Source organism: Lissotriton helveticus, chromosome 1_1 (genome assembly GCF_964261635.1).
Source record: "Lissotriton helveticus chromosome 1_1, aLisHel1.1, whole genome shotgun sequence".
NCBI classification, from domain to species: Eukaryota; Metazoa; Chordata; class Amphibia; order Caudata; family Salamandridae; genus Lissotriton; species Lissotriton helveticus.
The window spans coordinates 1,946,413,443-1,946,431,967 of NC_136057.1; the positions used below are offsets into that span (position 1 = coordinate 1,946,413,443).

The 18,525-nt window shown below is 43.3% G+C and overlaps 1 protein-coding gene across 1 annotated transcript in view; it reads left to right on the forward strand.

The window, feature by feature from the left end:
• LOC144755180 (coagulation factor XIII B chain-like) overlaps positions 1-18,525 on the forward strand; it is a 291,682-nt gene that overhangs the window by 122,975 nt on the left and 150,182 nt on the right. Inside the window, exon 9 of the mRNA XM_078643823.1 lies at positions 18,114-18,308. Coding sequence (XP_078499949.1) covers positions 18,114-18,308 — 195 coding nt within the window. The remainder of the gene's footprint in view (positions 1-18,113; positions 18,309-18,525) is intronic.

Here is an 18,525-nt window from a genome sequence, read left to right on the forward strand (position 1 = left end):
ACTCTGCGCACGCAGCTGATCCGGTTAATATGAGGGGGTAAGTAAGCCTTACTCTGCCGTATCGGTATGGGGGTTCAATGTTCCCGACTTCGAACAATACTATCATAGCGCACAGGCACACTTCGCAGTCTACTGGTTCCATCCCCCCTTACATGCCCCACCTTGCGGTGGAGGATGGACACATGGCTCCGGTACCCCCCACAGGTTACTTGTTTACACCGTATAGGGAGAGAGACAGGGACCCATCCACGGTAGACTGCACTGTCAAGGCATGGCATTGGCTGACGCGAGCTGAGGGAGTGCCCCAGCTATATACCCCCAGACTACCACTAGGCACTTGTCCCCTGCTGCCGGTCACAACAGAAAAGATTTGCCAAAACGTATTATCTAAACTACACTATGTGACTTGGGGCGACTTATATATCAATGGAGAATTTCGCACCAAGGACCAGTTCTTTGGGGACACGCCGTGCTCCTTTATGGATCTCTTCCTTTACACAAGGCTTAGGCAGAGTGTGCGGGCCAAGACTCCAGATTTCCCGAGGGAGCCGGTAACCTTCCGGAAGCCGGGAAGGCTGTGGCGCTGTATTTTAAAATTGTGACTCTGTTTTTAAAAATTGTGATTGCACATTGTGATTTTAAACTTTGTGGTTCTTCACCGTGTACTATATTGTGTTGTGGACTCTAGCACACCACTTTAGAGGTGCACCTACTTGCTACTATTGACAGGGCGCACCCCTCCCCTACAGACCACGCAGCCGACTCATCGCTGCCGCGGAGGTTTCCTCGTATCCAGCCGCCATCTTGGGGGAACTGGAGGGTTGGCGGTACAGCTGCCTGGCCCCTCCCGCCCTCACCGGTATTTAGTCTGCGCTGCTCTCCCTCGCGCACTAGATCTGGCAGCAGACCTTCCTGAGGCGGAAACGGGAAGGCTGCGGCGCTGTATTTTAAAATTGTGAATCTGTTTTTAAAAATTGTGATTGCACATTGTGATTTTAAACTTTGTGGTTCTTCACTGTGTACTATATTGTGTTGTGGACTCTAGCACACCACTTTAGAGGTGCACCTACTTGCTACTATTGACAGGGCGCAACCCTCCCCTACAGACCGCGCAGCCGACTCATTGCTGCCGCGGAGGTTTCCTCGCATCCAGCCGCCATCTTGGGGGAACTGGAGGGTTGGCGGTACAGCTGCCTGGCCCCTCCCACCCTCACCGGTATTTAGTCTGCGCTGCTCTCCCTCGCGCACTAGATCTGGCAGCAGACCTTCCTGAGGCGGAAGCCGGGAAGGCTGCGGCGCTGTATTTTAAAATTGTGACTCTGTTTTTAAAAATTGTGATCAAAAAAGAATTTCCTTTCTGCGTAATATAGTTTTAAAGCGTTAATGTAGCTTGTGAACAATAACATTTATTCTAAATAATTATATCCCCGACTCATCATACATTGTATTCAAACCACAACAGAACATCAAATGTATCTAAACAATTTTTATTAAAAAGGTTATTTTCATATACTTAGTATAGACACTTCATCACAAATAAAATGAAAATCATATGATATTTATCCAAACAACAATATGCATATATTTACTAGACATAATACATAATTCATAATACATAAAAAATATTCAGTTAAAAACAGTTTGTCGACGCGTTTCTGTGCTTCGATGTTTGGAACACCTTCCTCAGGACTAAGTTAAAATATCTTCTTTCTAAAATTAGATACATAATATATGTTAGTATACACTGTATGTGGAAATTTCTTTTTTTCTTTTTAATGAGCTGATGAGGACAAGAGATTTTGAAAAATCTTACATTTACTGCAATTTTACTTTGCGGTACCAGTTTTAATCCGGGGATTCAGGTAATAGTAGGTACTCCCCTTTCACTCAGCTATGTCGTCAGAGGATCTATGCAAAAATAACATAATTTTAAAATTTAATAAACAGTACTGGGGATCAATAGTTTAGTAAACGAAACTTCTAACATTATCGCTTACTTAGTGGTTTGTGCAGGACCATCCGAATCAACTAAAAATTGTGATTGCACATTGTGATTTTAGACTTTGTGGTTCTTCATCGTGTACTATATTGTGTTGTGGACTCTAGCACACCACTTTAGAGGTGCACCTACTTGCTGCTATTGACAGGGCGCACCCCTCCCCTACAGACCGCGCAGCCGACTCATCGCTGCCACGGAGGTTTCCTCGCATCCAGCCGCCATCTTGGGGGAATTGGAGGGTTGGCGGTACAGCTGCCTGGCCCCTCCCACCCTCCCCTCCTAGATATGGCTGCCTTTTCTCGGCCGCGCAGCGGGTGCGCCGGCGGCGCGCCAAAGGCGAGCCCGTCTGCGCCCGTCCGCGGCCATGACGCGGCGGGGGCCGGTCCCCCTGCCCGACTCACCAGCGATACCACCGCGATATATACTCGCTCTGAGCTGATGTCCCTGAGACCTTCCCCATGTTCGTCCTGCCCCTGGCCTATTCCAGACGTTTGGAGTCAGGAATACGTATGTGGAGTCTGCCATTTCTCTTTCCCATCCTTCGACCTAACAATTAGTCCGGCCCACGCTCAGAGTCCCGCCTCCACTCATGGAGTCTGTCCTTCTTTGACCCTTAGAGCAGCGCTGGTCAATTGTAGATCATTGGGCAAACATGCCATTGACATCTGGCAGTCCCTTCGGGACAACAATTGGGATCTGTTTTTCTTAACAGAAACATGGTTGAATGACACCACGAATCCCATCATTACTCTTGCCCTTCCGGAGGGTTATAGTATCATTTGCGCCAATAGACCTAATGGTAAACAGAGGGGTGGCGTTGCCTTAATCCATAAATCTAAATGGACGGCTACCTTCCCTTTTTATGATCAAATTGACTGCATAGAAGGACTGCCTTTTAGTGTTCAAATATCCCCATCCACCTCCTGCTCTGGAATACTGATCTACCGTCCCCCCCATTCCAGCACCTCACACCTGCCGGCTTTGGCGGATTATATTATTCAGCTCAGCACACGCTATGCCAACTTCACTGCTCTAGGGGACTTTAATCTCCACGTAAATGAGGATTCTTGCCCGCACAGCAAAAACTTAGTTCCTACGCTGGCGGCCTGCAATCTAGCCCAAAAAATAGTTCTACCTACGCACAAAGCGGGACATACACTAGATTTGATCTGTTCCAATTTGCCAAATATTCTGACAGCTTCCCCTATTCCGGTTATTTCGTCAGATCATTTCCTCATCCCCTTTGAGATTGATATTCCTTGTTTCATCAGGCCTATTATCACTCCCAAGGCATCAGGCAGAAACTGGAGCCGCATTACCCTAGAAACGCTCCAGGAATACTTAAAAAACTCACAACCCATCCCGTCGTCTGACCCCGATAGGGGTATTGACCATCTGGACGCCTGGATCGGTCAGGCCCTAGAGGCTCTGGCCCCTCTGAAACCCATCAAAACCTATAGGGCTGCACCATCAGCACCTTAGTATTCCGACGAGCTTCGTCAGAAAAAAGCCTCTTGTAAATCTCTCGAACGATCCTGGAGGCAGAATTACTCCCTGGATAGTAAAATCACCTATAAAACAGCCCTCAAAGAATACCGTAGACTGATCGAGGAGCACAAAAGAGATTATCTGGCCTCTAGAATTAAACAAGCTAGCAATGGCGCCAGGGAGATTTTTAGCATAGTCAGATCTTTTACAGACCCTAACGCGCTGATTCGGACTCAGCCTGCCTCCCAGTCCCTGTGTGACAAACTCTCGCAATTCTTTGAGGAAAAAATTGAGAATATCTACACCTCCTTCCCTATCTCTAATAGTGAAGGATTGGAGGAGGAACCCACCACTCACACTTTACAGACTTCCGCCTTGTTGGAATTTGCAGACATTTCTGAAGCCGACTCTATGGTAGAATTACTCAAATGTAAATCTGGTTCACCAAATGACCTGTGACCAGCCAAACAATATAAGAAACTGGCAGCCTTGCTCAATCCCTACCTGAACCATATTTGGAATGAATCCTTGAGAACGGGTAGATTCCCCGCCAAATGGAAGCATGCTTCCCTGGTCCCCATCCTGAAGAAGCCCAATTTAGATCCTGATAATCCCAGTAACTACAGGCCCATTTCCCTTCTGCCCACTCCAGCTAAGATCCTGGAAAAATTGGTACACTCCCAGCTTGTGAACTACATTGAATCCAATGGGCTCCTGCATGACTCTCAGCACGGCTTTCGGTCGGGCCACAGCACGGAGTCAGCCCTAATTGAAATGGCTGACTCGGTGAGATGGACGCTGGACCGGGGGTCGAGGGCGGTGTTAGTGCTGCTGGATCTATCAGCAGCATTTGAAACCGTCTCTCATAAGATCTTGCTGAGAAGGCTGGGGGACCTGGGTATAGGCGGTGTTGTGTTGAAGTGGCTCTCTTCTTATCTTTGCGACCGCACACAGCAGGTATATACCTCTCCTTATACCTCCTCCGCTAGACCACTCAAATGGGGAGTCCCTCAGGGCTCATCCCTGAGCCCGCTTTTGTTGAATGTTTACTTCACCCCCCTGGCTAGACTGATTGCGCAAACTGGGATTAAATCCACCTCCTATGCTGACGACATTCAGTTACTTTTTACCTTTGATGCACCTTCTGCCTCTGCCTTTGATCCGTTGAAATCCTGTCTCAGGGATATCTCCAGTTGGATGGACTCCAACTCCCTCCGACTCAATGCAGGAAAGACGGAGATCCTGTTTTTTAATTCACCGTCCCCTCTGGATACCAGTCTGTGGTGACCTGAGGATCTGAGCCAAGCCCCCATGCCCAAAGACTCTGTGAGAAATTTGGGAGTGCGCTGGGATAACCATCTTAGTTTTAATGCCCAGGTTCAAACAGTAGCAGCATCCTGCTTTGCAAAGATCAAGACTATTAACCGGCTTATTAACTATCTGCCGGTGGACTGCCGTAAGACTGTGGTCCAAGCATTGATAACATCTCATCTTGACTATGCCAATGCGCTATACCTTGGTATCACAGCAGGTTTATGTCATAAACTACAGACTGTCCAAAATGCTGCCGCCCGGCTGGTGGAGAGAATTCCTGCTAGACATCACATTTTCCCACATCTCCGTAAACTGCATTGGTTACCCATTGCTAAGAGATGCGTATTCAAGGCCATGACTCTGGCTTTTCGAGCTTCTAAGGGTAATGGTTCGGCCCATTTGAAAAGCACTCTGCGACCGTATGCCAATACCAGGACACTGCGCTCTAACTCCCTACTTCTCCTCGCAACTCCCAGATTCAAACGAACTCGTGCTGGAGGGAAAACATTTGAGGTTTGTGCCACTCAGTGTTGGAACAAGCTTCCGATTACCCTACGTGCCTGCCAAACAGAACCGGCATTCCGAAAGTCTCTGAAAACCCACCTTTTCTCCATGTAATGCTCTTTTCTCTACGCCCCCTGTTCCCAGATCTATTAGCGCCGGGACGCCCCGTTGGGGCAGCTGTGCACTTTATAAAATACACAAATAAATAAATAATAAATAAATAACCTTTATATCCCTCCATCTGCTGTTCCAGGCAGATGCCCCTGCGCATGTCACTTCCATGCTGTATGCGCGAGTACGTACTGCCCCTCCGAGCTTACAAGTGAGGGCTAGGAAAGAATGGGATAAAGACTTACACGACCCACTCACAGATGAACAGCGGGAGCAAGCTTGTCTACAGACTGAAATGGTATCGGGCAGTAGTAGGCTGCGACTGCTACATCTAAATTTTTTGCATAGAATGTACCACATGCCAGCGCACCTCCATAGACTCCATCTCCGGGACGACGATAGATGTTCTAGATGTGGTCAGAGCTCTGCTGATTTCATACACCTTGCCTGGAACTGCAAGCAAGTGGCAGACTACTGGAGGGAGGTTTTCTTGGGATTAGCTGACATGCTGGGGACCTCTTTAACACTACACCCCACCACAGCCCTATTGGTTACTGACATACAAACACCGCATCGCAAGTTCCTGATTATGGGTATTCTCCTGGCCAGACGACAGGTGGCATGCAGGTGGGGCAGGGGCAGAGCACCTAAATTTAAGGGGTGGATACAGGACATGTCCACTTGGCAGGAATACTTGCATGCAGATGCAGAACAATTGCCGTTGAAGTCTCGTCCGAAGGATGTTTGGGGCCCCTTAATATCTTATCTTTCGATGCAGCGAGCGGGGGAGGACGCTGCTGGCAATGAACCGGAGGCTGAATCAGTGAGTGACTAAGTGGTGCGACTGCCTGACTAACTGAGGGGGGTGTCGATTGAGGAATATGTGGGGGAGTGAAGAGAGCAGGGGGATCCTCGAGCAACCTGGAGAATTTTGATGTTGGTATTTGTGGGTGGCCTCTAACTGCAGGACTGAGGATATGATATAGACGTTCTGGAATCATCTTAGACCGCATTGATTGGACTTTCGCATTTTACGGATGGTCACTCTGAAGAGAAGTTGTGGGGGGACGGGTAGGGAGGAGGTGTGGGGGGATGGGAGGTGGGGGAGTTTGTTTGTAAGATTATATACATGACTCTAACTCTGTTGTGGCCGCTTCCTATATGTGGGCCAAATGGTCCTGTGATATATTATGGAAAATGCCAATAAATACCTTTAAAAAAAACAAAAAAGGATGCTGAAGGTGTAGGCATACAGTACTGAGACAGTCAGACAGTCAAAGTCTTTATTCGGCTGAGTACCAGCCATAAAAGAATACATCATAAAAACAGCATTTCAAAGGAATTAGCACAATAAAATTTTACCAACATGATCAGTGCACGAAGAATCATTTTCCAACAATATTCCGGACTCGTACAGCAGAGGAAATGTACTTATAAATTATCAGACAAATGAATTAATCATTTAAAAGGAACAAATAGTGTAATGCGGACCCACACTTTCTTATATTTAAAATTCTTAACAATGGTTTTAAAAATGCACGTCTAGGGTTAAAATAGAGTTTGCAGAAAAACATAAAGTCTTAGGTGCTCTGTGTAGTCTCAAGGGCACAATTCTAATTTAGCATTGCAGTGTGCGTCTCGTGAGTATGAGACCAAGAAATTAGAGATACCCATCATAAACCTGATCAAATAAAACATTGTGGCATGATTGAAGTAAAAAGAAAGGTAGGGCACAGTACCTAGAGAGCTAACTAAGAGCGAGTGCTCAACAACCCTTTTTTTTTAACAACTCTTGACTGTCTCTAACTTGATAAAAATAAGAAAGAAAGTCTCTTTTCACCGTGGCTCTTGGAATTTTAGCTATGTTTCCGGGGTATCAAAACAATCCAACAGTCCCAAACTTCCCCAATTTATCTTGTATGTGGGTAATCCAATGAATTTTTCTCACACAGTCCAACTTCAAACGATCCGAGATCATAGCACGGTTCAGAACTGTTTCCTCTTTTACCCAGATATTGTACCATAGCATCAAAGGTGGTAATTGTATATGAAAAGACAGTGGAGTTACATCCACACCCAGTTCATTATGACAAATAGTAACAGGGATGCTTTTGGGACTGTCAGCAATCGTTTCAAGAACATATTCTCAGCTCCCTGTAGGTCCAAGGTGTTAGAGCAGTCCCAAACTCCCGCACAATACAAAGTAACAGCGCACATACGTGCTTTATAGATATCTATGATAGCTTTTATGGGCCGGGAGCCTAGTTTTTTTGTGAATCTAAAAATAGCCTCAACATTTTGATTAAGCCCTCCAATCCTTGCCTTGCCTCAACTAAATTAGACCAAGATTTTTTTTGGTTAAAAAGGATGCCTAAATAAGAGAAAGTTGGCAAATGAAGCAATTTTCCTTCTTTATGTAAAAGGATTTTGTTTTCGAGGGAGATTTGCCCACCACCATAACGTGATTTTGCAACATTTGTTTTTAGTCCGAGGTCATTCATAAAATTATTAAAACTATATGAAAACCTTTACAACCGCACCTCATTTCTGGACATTAAAGCACAATCATCTGCATATAATAATGCTGGTAGGGACCTACGGCCTACAAACAAAATAAAAAAGGGACAGGAACGCATCCCGGGCGGACCCCACAATCCATCGTTATCGCGGAGGTGAGTTCACCACCTACTCCATATCGCACTCTCTCCTTTAATCCCTGATGCATTGCTGCTAAATAATGGACAATAGGTGGTTCAATGCCCATGGACAGCATTTTCTCCCAGAGATTCTCCCTCTGCACCTAGTCAAAGGCAGAAGTCAGGTCTATGAACCCAAGGTATAAAGATCCAGACTTGGCCAGAGTGTATTTGCCAATGACCAGATTAAGGCACTGATCTACGTTGCCAAGGCCTTTCCTGAAGCCGTATTGAACGTCAGAAAACTTCCCATTTTATGTTATCCAGGTCTCCTACCTCTTTAATATGACATGACCTATAATCTTACAGGAGCAATCAATTAGAGCTATTGGTCGGTAACATTTGGGGTTGACCTGTCACCCTTTTTAAAAATGGGGACTAATATAACCGATCTCCAGGAATCCAGGGGGCCCTGGGCCCGTAACACCACAGTATATTAGTTAGCAACGAGAGCCACAGGGGGAGATTAGCTAAAAACAGGTCCGCGGGCCTACCATCCGGCCCAGAAGCCTTGTTCTTCACGGTCTGGGGTAAGGCACTATTCACCCCGTCTAAGGTCGGGGGTTCCAAAGTAAATGACCCATATTGGAAGTTAGTACAAGAGTGGGGATCACTACCAATTCTATAAAGATCAGTGAAGTGATCTACCCATGTCTCGGGCATGATTGACACATCTATGTTACTATTTTTAGTGTCACAAAAGTACTCTTGATTTATAGTTTGCCAGAAGAGTCTAGAATCTTTGCTCTGGAATGCCACATGAAGTTGACCCCAAGCTTCTTGCATAATTTCCAACTTGTGTTTCTCCAGAGCATGCTATAATCCAAACGTGTCTGTTTCACCTCCATTCTATTACGGGGTTTGGCGTTTAAACTCTTCATTAGTTTGTTTTGGAGATGTGAACATTCACTGTTAAACCACCTTTTATTACTCTGTGGTCTATCATTATGTTTTTTAGGTAAAAGCACCTTAAGGGGTTGTCTCAGTTATTGCCATGAAAGATGTGATCATAACTGGGTTTATATTATCTTCCAGGCAATCAAAAACTTGCCTTAAATTATTTTTTATAATCTGCTCCAGGACAAAACCAGGGTTAACAGTAGACCACTTCCGTAATAACCCCTTTTTTTGTGTAGAAATCAAGGGGGATATTCTGGCAGGCACAATTGAATCATCAGAAGGGACCACCAATTCTAAAGCCAATGGATAATGATCACTAAAATTAATTTTAAGTATCTTAAAAATCACAGAATGTGAATTAAAATATTCAGATAACACAATAAAATCAATCAAAGTGCCTTGGCCTCTCCCAACATATGTTACTAAGTCAGAACTTGAAATTTCGATAAAATCCACAATTAAAAAAAGAGGAAATTTCGATAACAAACACTAAAAATGTTCCCAAAAGGATTGTGATCAAAATGACAACCTCCCTCCATTTCCTCCGTTAATCGGTGACATGCGGAGTGTTTGGAAAGGGGACATAATTTACAATTAAAATCCCCTCCCCAAAGCACCACCAAAAGTCAGTTTTTATCTCCTCTATATGTTTCATTAGTTCAATTTCCAATTCTTGAGCAATAGTAATGCTTATGTTATTAAAGTTGTTTTGTTAAAAGTTGACAACAACCAAAATAAAACTTTTCCTAAATGAGATGTTAATAATCTGGAAATGTGGAGAGCCCAGTTGCATCTTCCCCACTCTGCCGTTTAATGTTGTTGAAACTAGAGTTAATAGTCCTCCTTTATCATGTCCACCTAAGGAGGCTCTAGCTGGTTTATGAATGGAATAAAAACCATTTATATGAGCTATATCGCGCATCCAAGTTTCCTGTAAACATACTATGCTATATTTCCCAACTAAAGCTGCCCATTCTTTAATTTCTAGTTTATTCAGCAGTCCTGCAATATTCCTGAAGAGACTGCCATGTGTGGTTACTTTGATATGGCTGGTGTGCTCACTCTCTGAGCAGCAAGTTGCTGCAACACAGCCCTCTTCTATCACCATGTCAATTGGGACCTGGGAGTCCAACTCACCAAAAGGTTATACATCAGGTGGTACTGGCAAAATCTCTGATGTAGCAGAAAAAAAATTAGACTAGCTATATTAAACATTTTGGGGTAAATTAGATTTGGCAAACCTCCTAAGTGGGCTGGGAAAACTATTCTTGGGGATTAAATATTAAAAGGTAATGAATAAATTATTGTTGGGTCGTGATGAATAACAGTGTCTGACTCAAGAGGTGTGTATGGTGGGATTAGATTTTCAACACCAAGCACACACTAAGACTGGAAGTTCAGTCAGTCCACATGATCTAGAGGGGAAAAATAATTAAAAGTTGGAATAGTAAACAGGGGTAACGTTTTAATATGTGAGGGGACATGACCAGGGCCTTTATGTGACAACGGCTCGTAAAATTAACCTAATGGTACAACTTCAATAGGCCACCCGCATTGTTACTCCAGGGAAGCCTGTCCATAAGCCAATGTACTAAGGACCTGTCCTTAAAATTTACAACAATGCAGTCACCTGTTTCAAATTTGGCCTGTGGGCCCACCCATGATACACGTTCAACATTATATATGTTATAATACAAGTCATCACTTTAAGAGCAATCCATAGCTTTTGCCAGCCAATGCACTGTTTTGTTTTTAAGATGCTTCCAGTCTTCTTCCTTATTAGTTGGCAACGAGGGGAGATTTTTAAGAACAATAACATAAGGGGTGGCCTCTGGAGGAAGATAAAGTGTACTCTGATTATTTTTCCGGGTGCTTGTCAGTGGGATTCAGCCCACTATTTTCCCCTTGCACAAATGTTGAACCCGACCATCCACTCTCTAGCTGTTTTGCTGATTGCGTTGCAGTCTCAGTAGTGTTAATAACGTGATCCACTGGTGGTGGTAACAGAAGGGAAGGTGCCACCTGGGATGTATCCGAGTTGGCATTGGGAATAGAGTTAGTCCCAATTTCCGGACCAGAGGTTATCTTTGAAACACTAATGCCAATTAGTATCTTTAGGGCCACATCAATACTTTTTAATACCCCTACAAGAGATTCAAGGATTGACTTGATAATAGCCTCTAATGAGTTGGTAAGATGTGTAAATGATGCTGTGTACCCCATTAACTCAACACTCTTAGGGTCCGTAACAAAATCCAAAACTCCACTCTTTGTTGCTGACTCTAAAGAGGGGGCCACGGTTTTCTTGCGTTTTACCATAGGTAATGGATCTTTCTTAGCTTTCCCACAGGCCTTGGATTTTTTTGTTGGAGGAGGGCAAAGAGTATCACAAAGCCCCCCCCTGTTGAGTGGTGCTAATGCTAAATGCATGTCTACTTGTGAGCTAACTAATAGATGTTCTATAGAGGTTCTATTGATTTGTCATGCTGATTAACTATCTCTGTCAAAGTGCCATTTTTAGAGCCCCTTGTGTTACCCTCAATCTCTACTCCACAGACTCAATTTCGCTTGTTATTGCCCCCATTGCTGTTGTTGGAAAACTAGTGATTGATGAAGTTAACGGGCGATACTCAGTGGAGGTCATGACTTTTTTGCACTTCCCCATCGCCTTACCTTTTGGTTAAAAAGGACCCCAACAGGCTGGCTGTAACAGGGGGATTACCTGAATGCTCCTCTACGCTGGTGTACAACCAAGAGCCCCGGCCCAGCCCAGCCTCGTCCAGATGCGGATGGGCGCAGACGGGCACGCCCTTGGCCTGAGCTTCACCTGGGTGCAGCCTGGGCCTGGTCGTGCGCGTCCCGCGCTGCAGGAGCCCTGTCATCCATTTAAGCGCCTCCTGGCGCTTCCTTGTGGCGTTGGCGGCGTGCGAGCCGCTGAGGCTGCTAGGGCTTGTGGTCCTCTAGTGGCCTCCCCCACGAGACCAGGATATGCCCCCAATTGACTCCGGCGGCGGTGGCGGCGGTGGCAGCAACAAAAGCAAAGTCCCAAATGCAGGTAACAGGAGCCCCCCAGTACTGAGACAAAAATAGGTAGAAAACCTGTTCTAATTTTGTTTATTGGATGACTTGGCTGGGAAGACGAATGGGTTGTTGCTTCTCTCTCTCTTCCTGTTCATTCAGTCATACACTGGTTCCCCTCATCTGACAATTACAACCCACTTGGTTAGAAGTCGAAAGAGCCTACTTTAACAGCCTATTTAAAAGTGCTGGAATTGTCCCGATCCTGCAGAAGCCCAGCTCTGACCCCCTGGTTCTCAACAACTACCGCCCTATTTCCTTGTTGCCTTACTTAGGAAAAGTTTTAGAAGCTCATGTAGCAAACTGCCTCAGCTCCTTCATTGAACACTCCCACTTTCTTGACTCCCATCACAGGATTCCGTCCTGCACATTCAACTGAGCCAGTTATCCTTGCAGTCATGGATGAGCTTATAAGGGGACCAACATGGGTTTCACCCAGGCCCTGGTACTCCTGGATTTGTCAGCTGCTTTTGACACGGTCGATCATGGTCTCCTGATCAAACTTGTCAGCAATGCTGGGATCCAGGGTCTTAGAAACAAGTGGGGGAGTTGAGCCCATGGGACAGAAGGGTCGGCCGGGCCAATTGAAATTAAAACACAAAAGATTTGCCTACCCTTCATATACTTATGAGTTTTGCAGTTACTGAAGCAACAATGGTAAACACGTTTCTTCTGTTTATCATGGACATTTATTTGTCATTCCATTCATAATTTTTCATTTTTTTAACATGTATGCATGTGAAAAAAGAGATACTGTTGCCTTTTCAACTTCTACTCACATACCACAATTAATAAATTGTGTCCATAAAAAGACAAGTGATTTTATACAGTGAAAAAAATTTAAACAATATGTGATTTATATACAGTGACAAAAATGGTGATGCTTGTCAAAACAAATATGCAAGGTGATGAATCCAACTATGCATATATCACTTTTATATCATTCAATACATTGTGAACAATAACGTTTTTTTTAACACAAAATGAAAGACCAGCTTGTCTATTTAAAATGAGCATGAATCAATGCGCCTTGTTTTACTACTAGGCTTGTGCCGACGCGTTTCGAGTCCGGACAGTGACTCGCCAAACTCTCATCAGGGCTTTATTGTTCTGATCTGAATGAGTGATTTCGTCTTTCAATGTATCTCATTGATTTTAAGTGCGTTGTAACCATCCAACAAGGACCTACAGGGAGTGGGAGTCAGTCAAAACTCCTGAACCTCGGTTTAATCACGATGTAGATCAAAAATTAGGGACTTTGTTTCATTTTTCTGGATGAATTGTTAGTGACTCATGGTGTCGCTGGGGGTCGCGTAAATGCAACCGGTTGAGCAGATAAGTTGTGCTTCAATAACTTTCGCAGTTAAGCGCTCATTTTCCTGATAGTCAGTCTCTTCTACCAAACGCCTTGTCTCCTTCGCCAGGGTCTGGCATTGAAGTGGATTTCCTCTTTTCTCAGCAACCGATTTCAAGTGGTTCGCCTTGCTAATTTTTCCTCCCAAAAAATTAAACTGGCCTGTGGGGTACCCCAGGGTTTTTCCCTCTCGCTCCTCCTTTTTAACTTGTACCTTCTACCCTTGATTTGGTCTTTCTGTGAAAGAAAGGTTGAAACCTTTAACTACGTTGACGACCTACAGCTGGTGTTTGACATCAATTATTCTATTTCTTATGCTTCTAATTTCCAATCTACTTTGAGCTTTATCAGTAAATGGATGAATGACAATCAAATAAAGCTAAATCCTGATAAAACTGAGCTGATTCTCAAGGGAGGACCAGCCAATCTGTGGAACTCCAATTTTTGGCCTCCATTGCTGGGTAGGCCCCCACTCCCAGCAGGCTCTGCTAAGAGCTTGGGGATTGTGATCAGTAATGACCTGTCCATGAAGGACCTGATTGTCTCAGTGGTCTCTGCTTGTTTTTTACGCCTGCGAAGAATCCAGAAGATCAGTAGGTTCTTGACCACTGAGGCTTTGACCTTGGTCATTCTAGCTCTGGTAATTTCCTGCATTGATTATACCTACTCACTATATTTTGGCATCCCAGCATATCAATTACACTGCTTGCAGTTGGTGCAGAACCAAGTGGCCAGGTTAATTTTCTGCCAGCCTAGACGGCATCATGTTAGACCTCTGATGAAGAGTCTACATTGGCTTCCTGTGGCTAAATGCTGTGCCTTTAAGCTGGAATGTACCATCTTTAAAGCCCTCGCTGGCAATGGCCCAGCATTCATCTAAGCAAGGATCCAGCGCTATATACCCTCTCGGGACCTGTGTTCTTCCAATCTGAACTTGCTGACCATTCCTTCATTCAAACGCAAAAAGCATAGATTTGCGGTCTTGGCTCCGCAGTTTAGGAACTTGCTTCCTGTGGAACTGAGGTCTGTGACCTCTTGTGCACAGTTCAGGAAACAGTTTAAGACCTGGCTGTTCTCCCAGGCACATGATTAAGTGAACTGTCTGGTTGATGCTGCCTCCCCTTTGTTTCCAGCGCCATGAAACCGTTTGGTGTACATGAGCTTAATAAATATTTTTAACACAACATAACATAATATTGCGCTTCTCACTATCTACGACAAACACCTCACCACTTCCAAATACCTACTCATAAAACACTAGGACTGCCCTACTCACCATTGGAATGAAACTACCCTCACTGTTGAAATTTTCCAATCTAACCTCTCTTTGATACAACTCGAAAATCACACAAGAAGCTCAAACACTATACTAGGACTCCTGGATAATCAAGTGCATTTATTTCCCAAAACAACTGGGCTCTACTGCCTCTCCTTTATCTTTCTCCAACCTGCAAACACAATATCATATACAGAACCGGGAATTGATTAACTCCTCACACTTACAAAGTCTATCACCAAACCAAATCTTACAACAAGGAGCCATCCCTTCCACCTCTCATCAGTAATCTCAACAAAATAGGCCATCATGTCCCCAAATTCTATAAATTCGATACATTGATACATCCCCAAAAATCTTGTATGAACAGGAAATAATGGAAGGCTGGGACAATCATTGCTCACACCCTATAACTGAGAGGAACACCATATGGAAGTCACTTACTTCACATAACATTTCACCAGTATTATCTCAGACTAAATTCTGGCTAAGCCACAATGCCTATTGGACCCCATCCTGTCTATACGATATGAATAACGTAGATATCCTCACATGCAGGAACTGTAAGGAAGAACCTAGAAATATTGCTCATTTCCTCTTTCAACGCATATTGGTAGGAATATTTAGTGATAATTTCTTCTCCTTCATTGCCTAACTTTGTAACATAGAACCAAACAAGGAATTGGCAATTCTTATAAAGGGCTTCATTCACCCTGACATTTGCAACCCTACTGATCGTTTATTACTTGATCTTTTATTAACGACTGCAGTTAAAACAATTACGGCAAACTGGAAAGAGACACACAAACCATAATTTATTGTCTGGCTTAACTGGGTGTCATGCATCAGGAGTGGAGAAATCTTTGCTCTCCAGCATTCCCCATTGAAACCCCGACCTAGATCTATCTGAATGTCTATAATGCTTACTTTAACACCATTAAGCCTCCCTGAACCGCTGGTCTATACCTTGCATCTCACATGTGTATACCTCTATTCTCAGCATTGTACTAGTGACATGAAAGTAGGAGCCTGACTTCAAACCTTCCATTTTCATTCCTCATCTATATATCTACCCTCTTCTCACTTGTTTTTCCGAGTACCTTTTTAATATGGTTAATTTATACCAACACTATGTATAAAATGGCCTGTGTACATGCCTGCTATATTGTTTTTCCACCCATTCAGTGTCCTGCGAACAACTAAATTTGACTCTCTACTTCACCCGTAACTTCCTTTTTTTTACAGGTCATCTCCACCTGTTATTGTCTTTTTTCCTTTGTCTCAGTATTTATTGCTTCATAGTTTTCGTATTGAAAATCAATAAAGATCATTTAAAGTAATCTAGATCCGCCCACCCCACACATGGGGATTACTGCCCCATAAATGTATTCAGTCATGGCACACTTTTAAGCAGTAATAAAAGCATTAATTCCTGTTATGTATCCTTCTGTGGACCCCTAACAGACATATATTAAGCCAGTTTGGGCTGTAAACACAACACCAATATAATTATTTGTCATATCACATCCCTTTTCTAACTCTAATCATGTCAGCCCAACTTTCTGGTCAGCCTATACAGGTGAATTTTAGGGCTGGAATACAAATTGGAAAATGAAGTGGTGTAATAAAGCGCTATTTGGGTGTTGTTTGCACTGTTTGTATATCTTTCGATTATCTTTTATTCATTAATACAATGAAAATATTGAAATAGTGTATTTTTCTCAAAAGGAGATGATTAATTAGGCCTCTGGCTGCGTAACAGAGGATGTGGGGGCAAATCTTGTTCACATTCAACCTCTGTGGCCTCATTACAAGTTGCACGTTAACTTCTATTAGGTCAGTAACTCTTGTTACCAGTCCCATCAGAATGACAAAATCCGCAGTCCCTGGGTATTGCTCCAAGAGGTTTCATCTGATGCAAACAAGCAAAATCTCTGGTACAAAAACTGGGAAAAAATTTGCAATTATGATATATGACAAAAACATAAAAATTGCTTTTATGAAATATAGTGAACGTGCAGAACAGTAAAGTATCTGAGACTGTGTAGTAGCAAAATGCCAGAAATGCAGACAATAGGAACCTAGCAAGGAAAAACAAATGCAAGGGTTCTGATGACTTTTTGAACATACAATTCAAGTTGTACTATAACTGCACAAAACTAACAATTATTCTTTTTTTAGCATGGTTTTTAGACACAAGAGTTTTATACATGTACGTGTTAGTTTTAATTGAATATCTTTTTGTATTGCAACGGTTTTAATTAACTATGCAAATAAACAACTTGACTTGACTTGAATTAAACATTTAACCGATACTCAATTACCAGTTGTGCAGGTAAATCCTTATTTCTCAGGTCACCCTGTAAGTCCCACTTGTAATCGGCTGGTAATCCCTCCAGAGTTTCCCTTAGCAAATGGCTTCAGTAATATTATGGGAATTACCTGTCACCTGTCACATTACTGCATTCTCTTAATGTTGTCAATTTAGATGTTTTGGGGGCAATTTGCGAAGCCATTTGTGAGAATGTGAGGTAGTACTACATAAGTACTACTTCGGATACTAACGAATGGCTTTGCACGTGGTACTAATAGGCATGATTCAGAAAGATTTTTCTGTGACTTAATCTTGTAGTAACCCAGATCCAGGAGGGGTCAGTAAGTATGCTGGTCAGTTTTTAAACAATTTGCATTTTAGCGATTATACAATTAAACAATTCACCCAGTTAATGTAAACAAATTTCCTGATGAAAATAATGTAAAATGTACCTGTTTCCAAATTAAACAAGAAATCCATTTGCTTCAGAACAACGCAAGATGTGGTTCCTGTTACAGCCATTATTGGATGAACTGTTGCCTTTTGAATGAATGTTTGCATTTAGAACGCATGGCTTCGGAACACTATCATCAGAAGACATGTATCTTTTGCACTAATTCGTTCAGCACGCAAGTCCTTTTAACAACTTGCCTTAGGTGGGCGCAGGATTTTGGAATAGTTTAATTTACTATTCCAACTCCAGTCTGAGCAACAGTAGGGAAGGTGTCCGTCTTTAAATCCAACACAATTCCACCAATGGCCTCCCTAAAGCAAGTCGTTGTTACGACTTGTGTGATGAAGGAATGCGTGCTAAAGACGGGATCGTTATATTGCTGGCGCTGTGAAGGGACAGCGTGATTCCGGCTTCGTCCTAAAGGACGTTTCGTCTTTTGAATGGGCCATTTAACGTGATATGCATAGACACTGACTTGTTCTAACAGATCATGCAGCCATAGAAGCTAACTTCTGAGTAGTGCCTTTACAAAGAACATTACGGGTGGGATGAGACGGCCTTCCTAATCCTGCCATAAAAGAATGTCGCAAACAACTTGTATTTTGTGTGCTTTATTCTGTTACAGAACCGTGTAAGGCAGATGCAGATGAAATGAGAAGCAACAGCATTGAACTGCTATGGAATTACGAAGCAAATATACATTCCCTCCACGGTGATATTATAGAGTTTGCATGCAACGAAGGATTTGTTCTGGCACAAGGTGAACTCAAGGTCCAGTGTGTCAATGGAACGCTGAAATACCCTCATTGCATCAAAACAGGTAATACGCCACATACTTTTATAAAAACGTCTCAACATTCGAGTGCAGCTTTAAATACATGTTTAAATGGAACATATGTATGTGCCGTGCTTTTTTTGGCATATTTTGGAATCCAAAAAATTACACATACTGCACCATTCAACACTTTCCGTGCTTATGTCTAAAGGTGCCATACACGAGGGTCTTCACCCTCTTCTGATTCCTGCCATGCACGTTT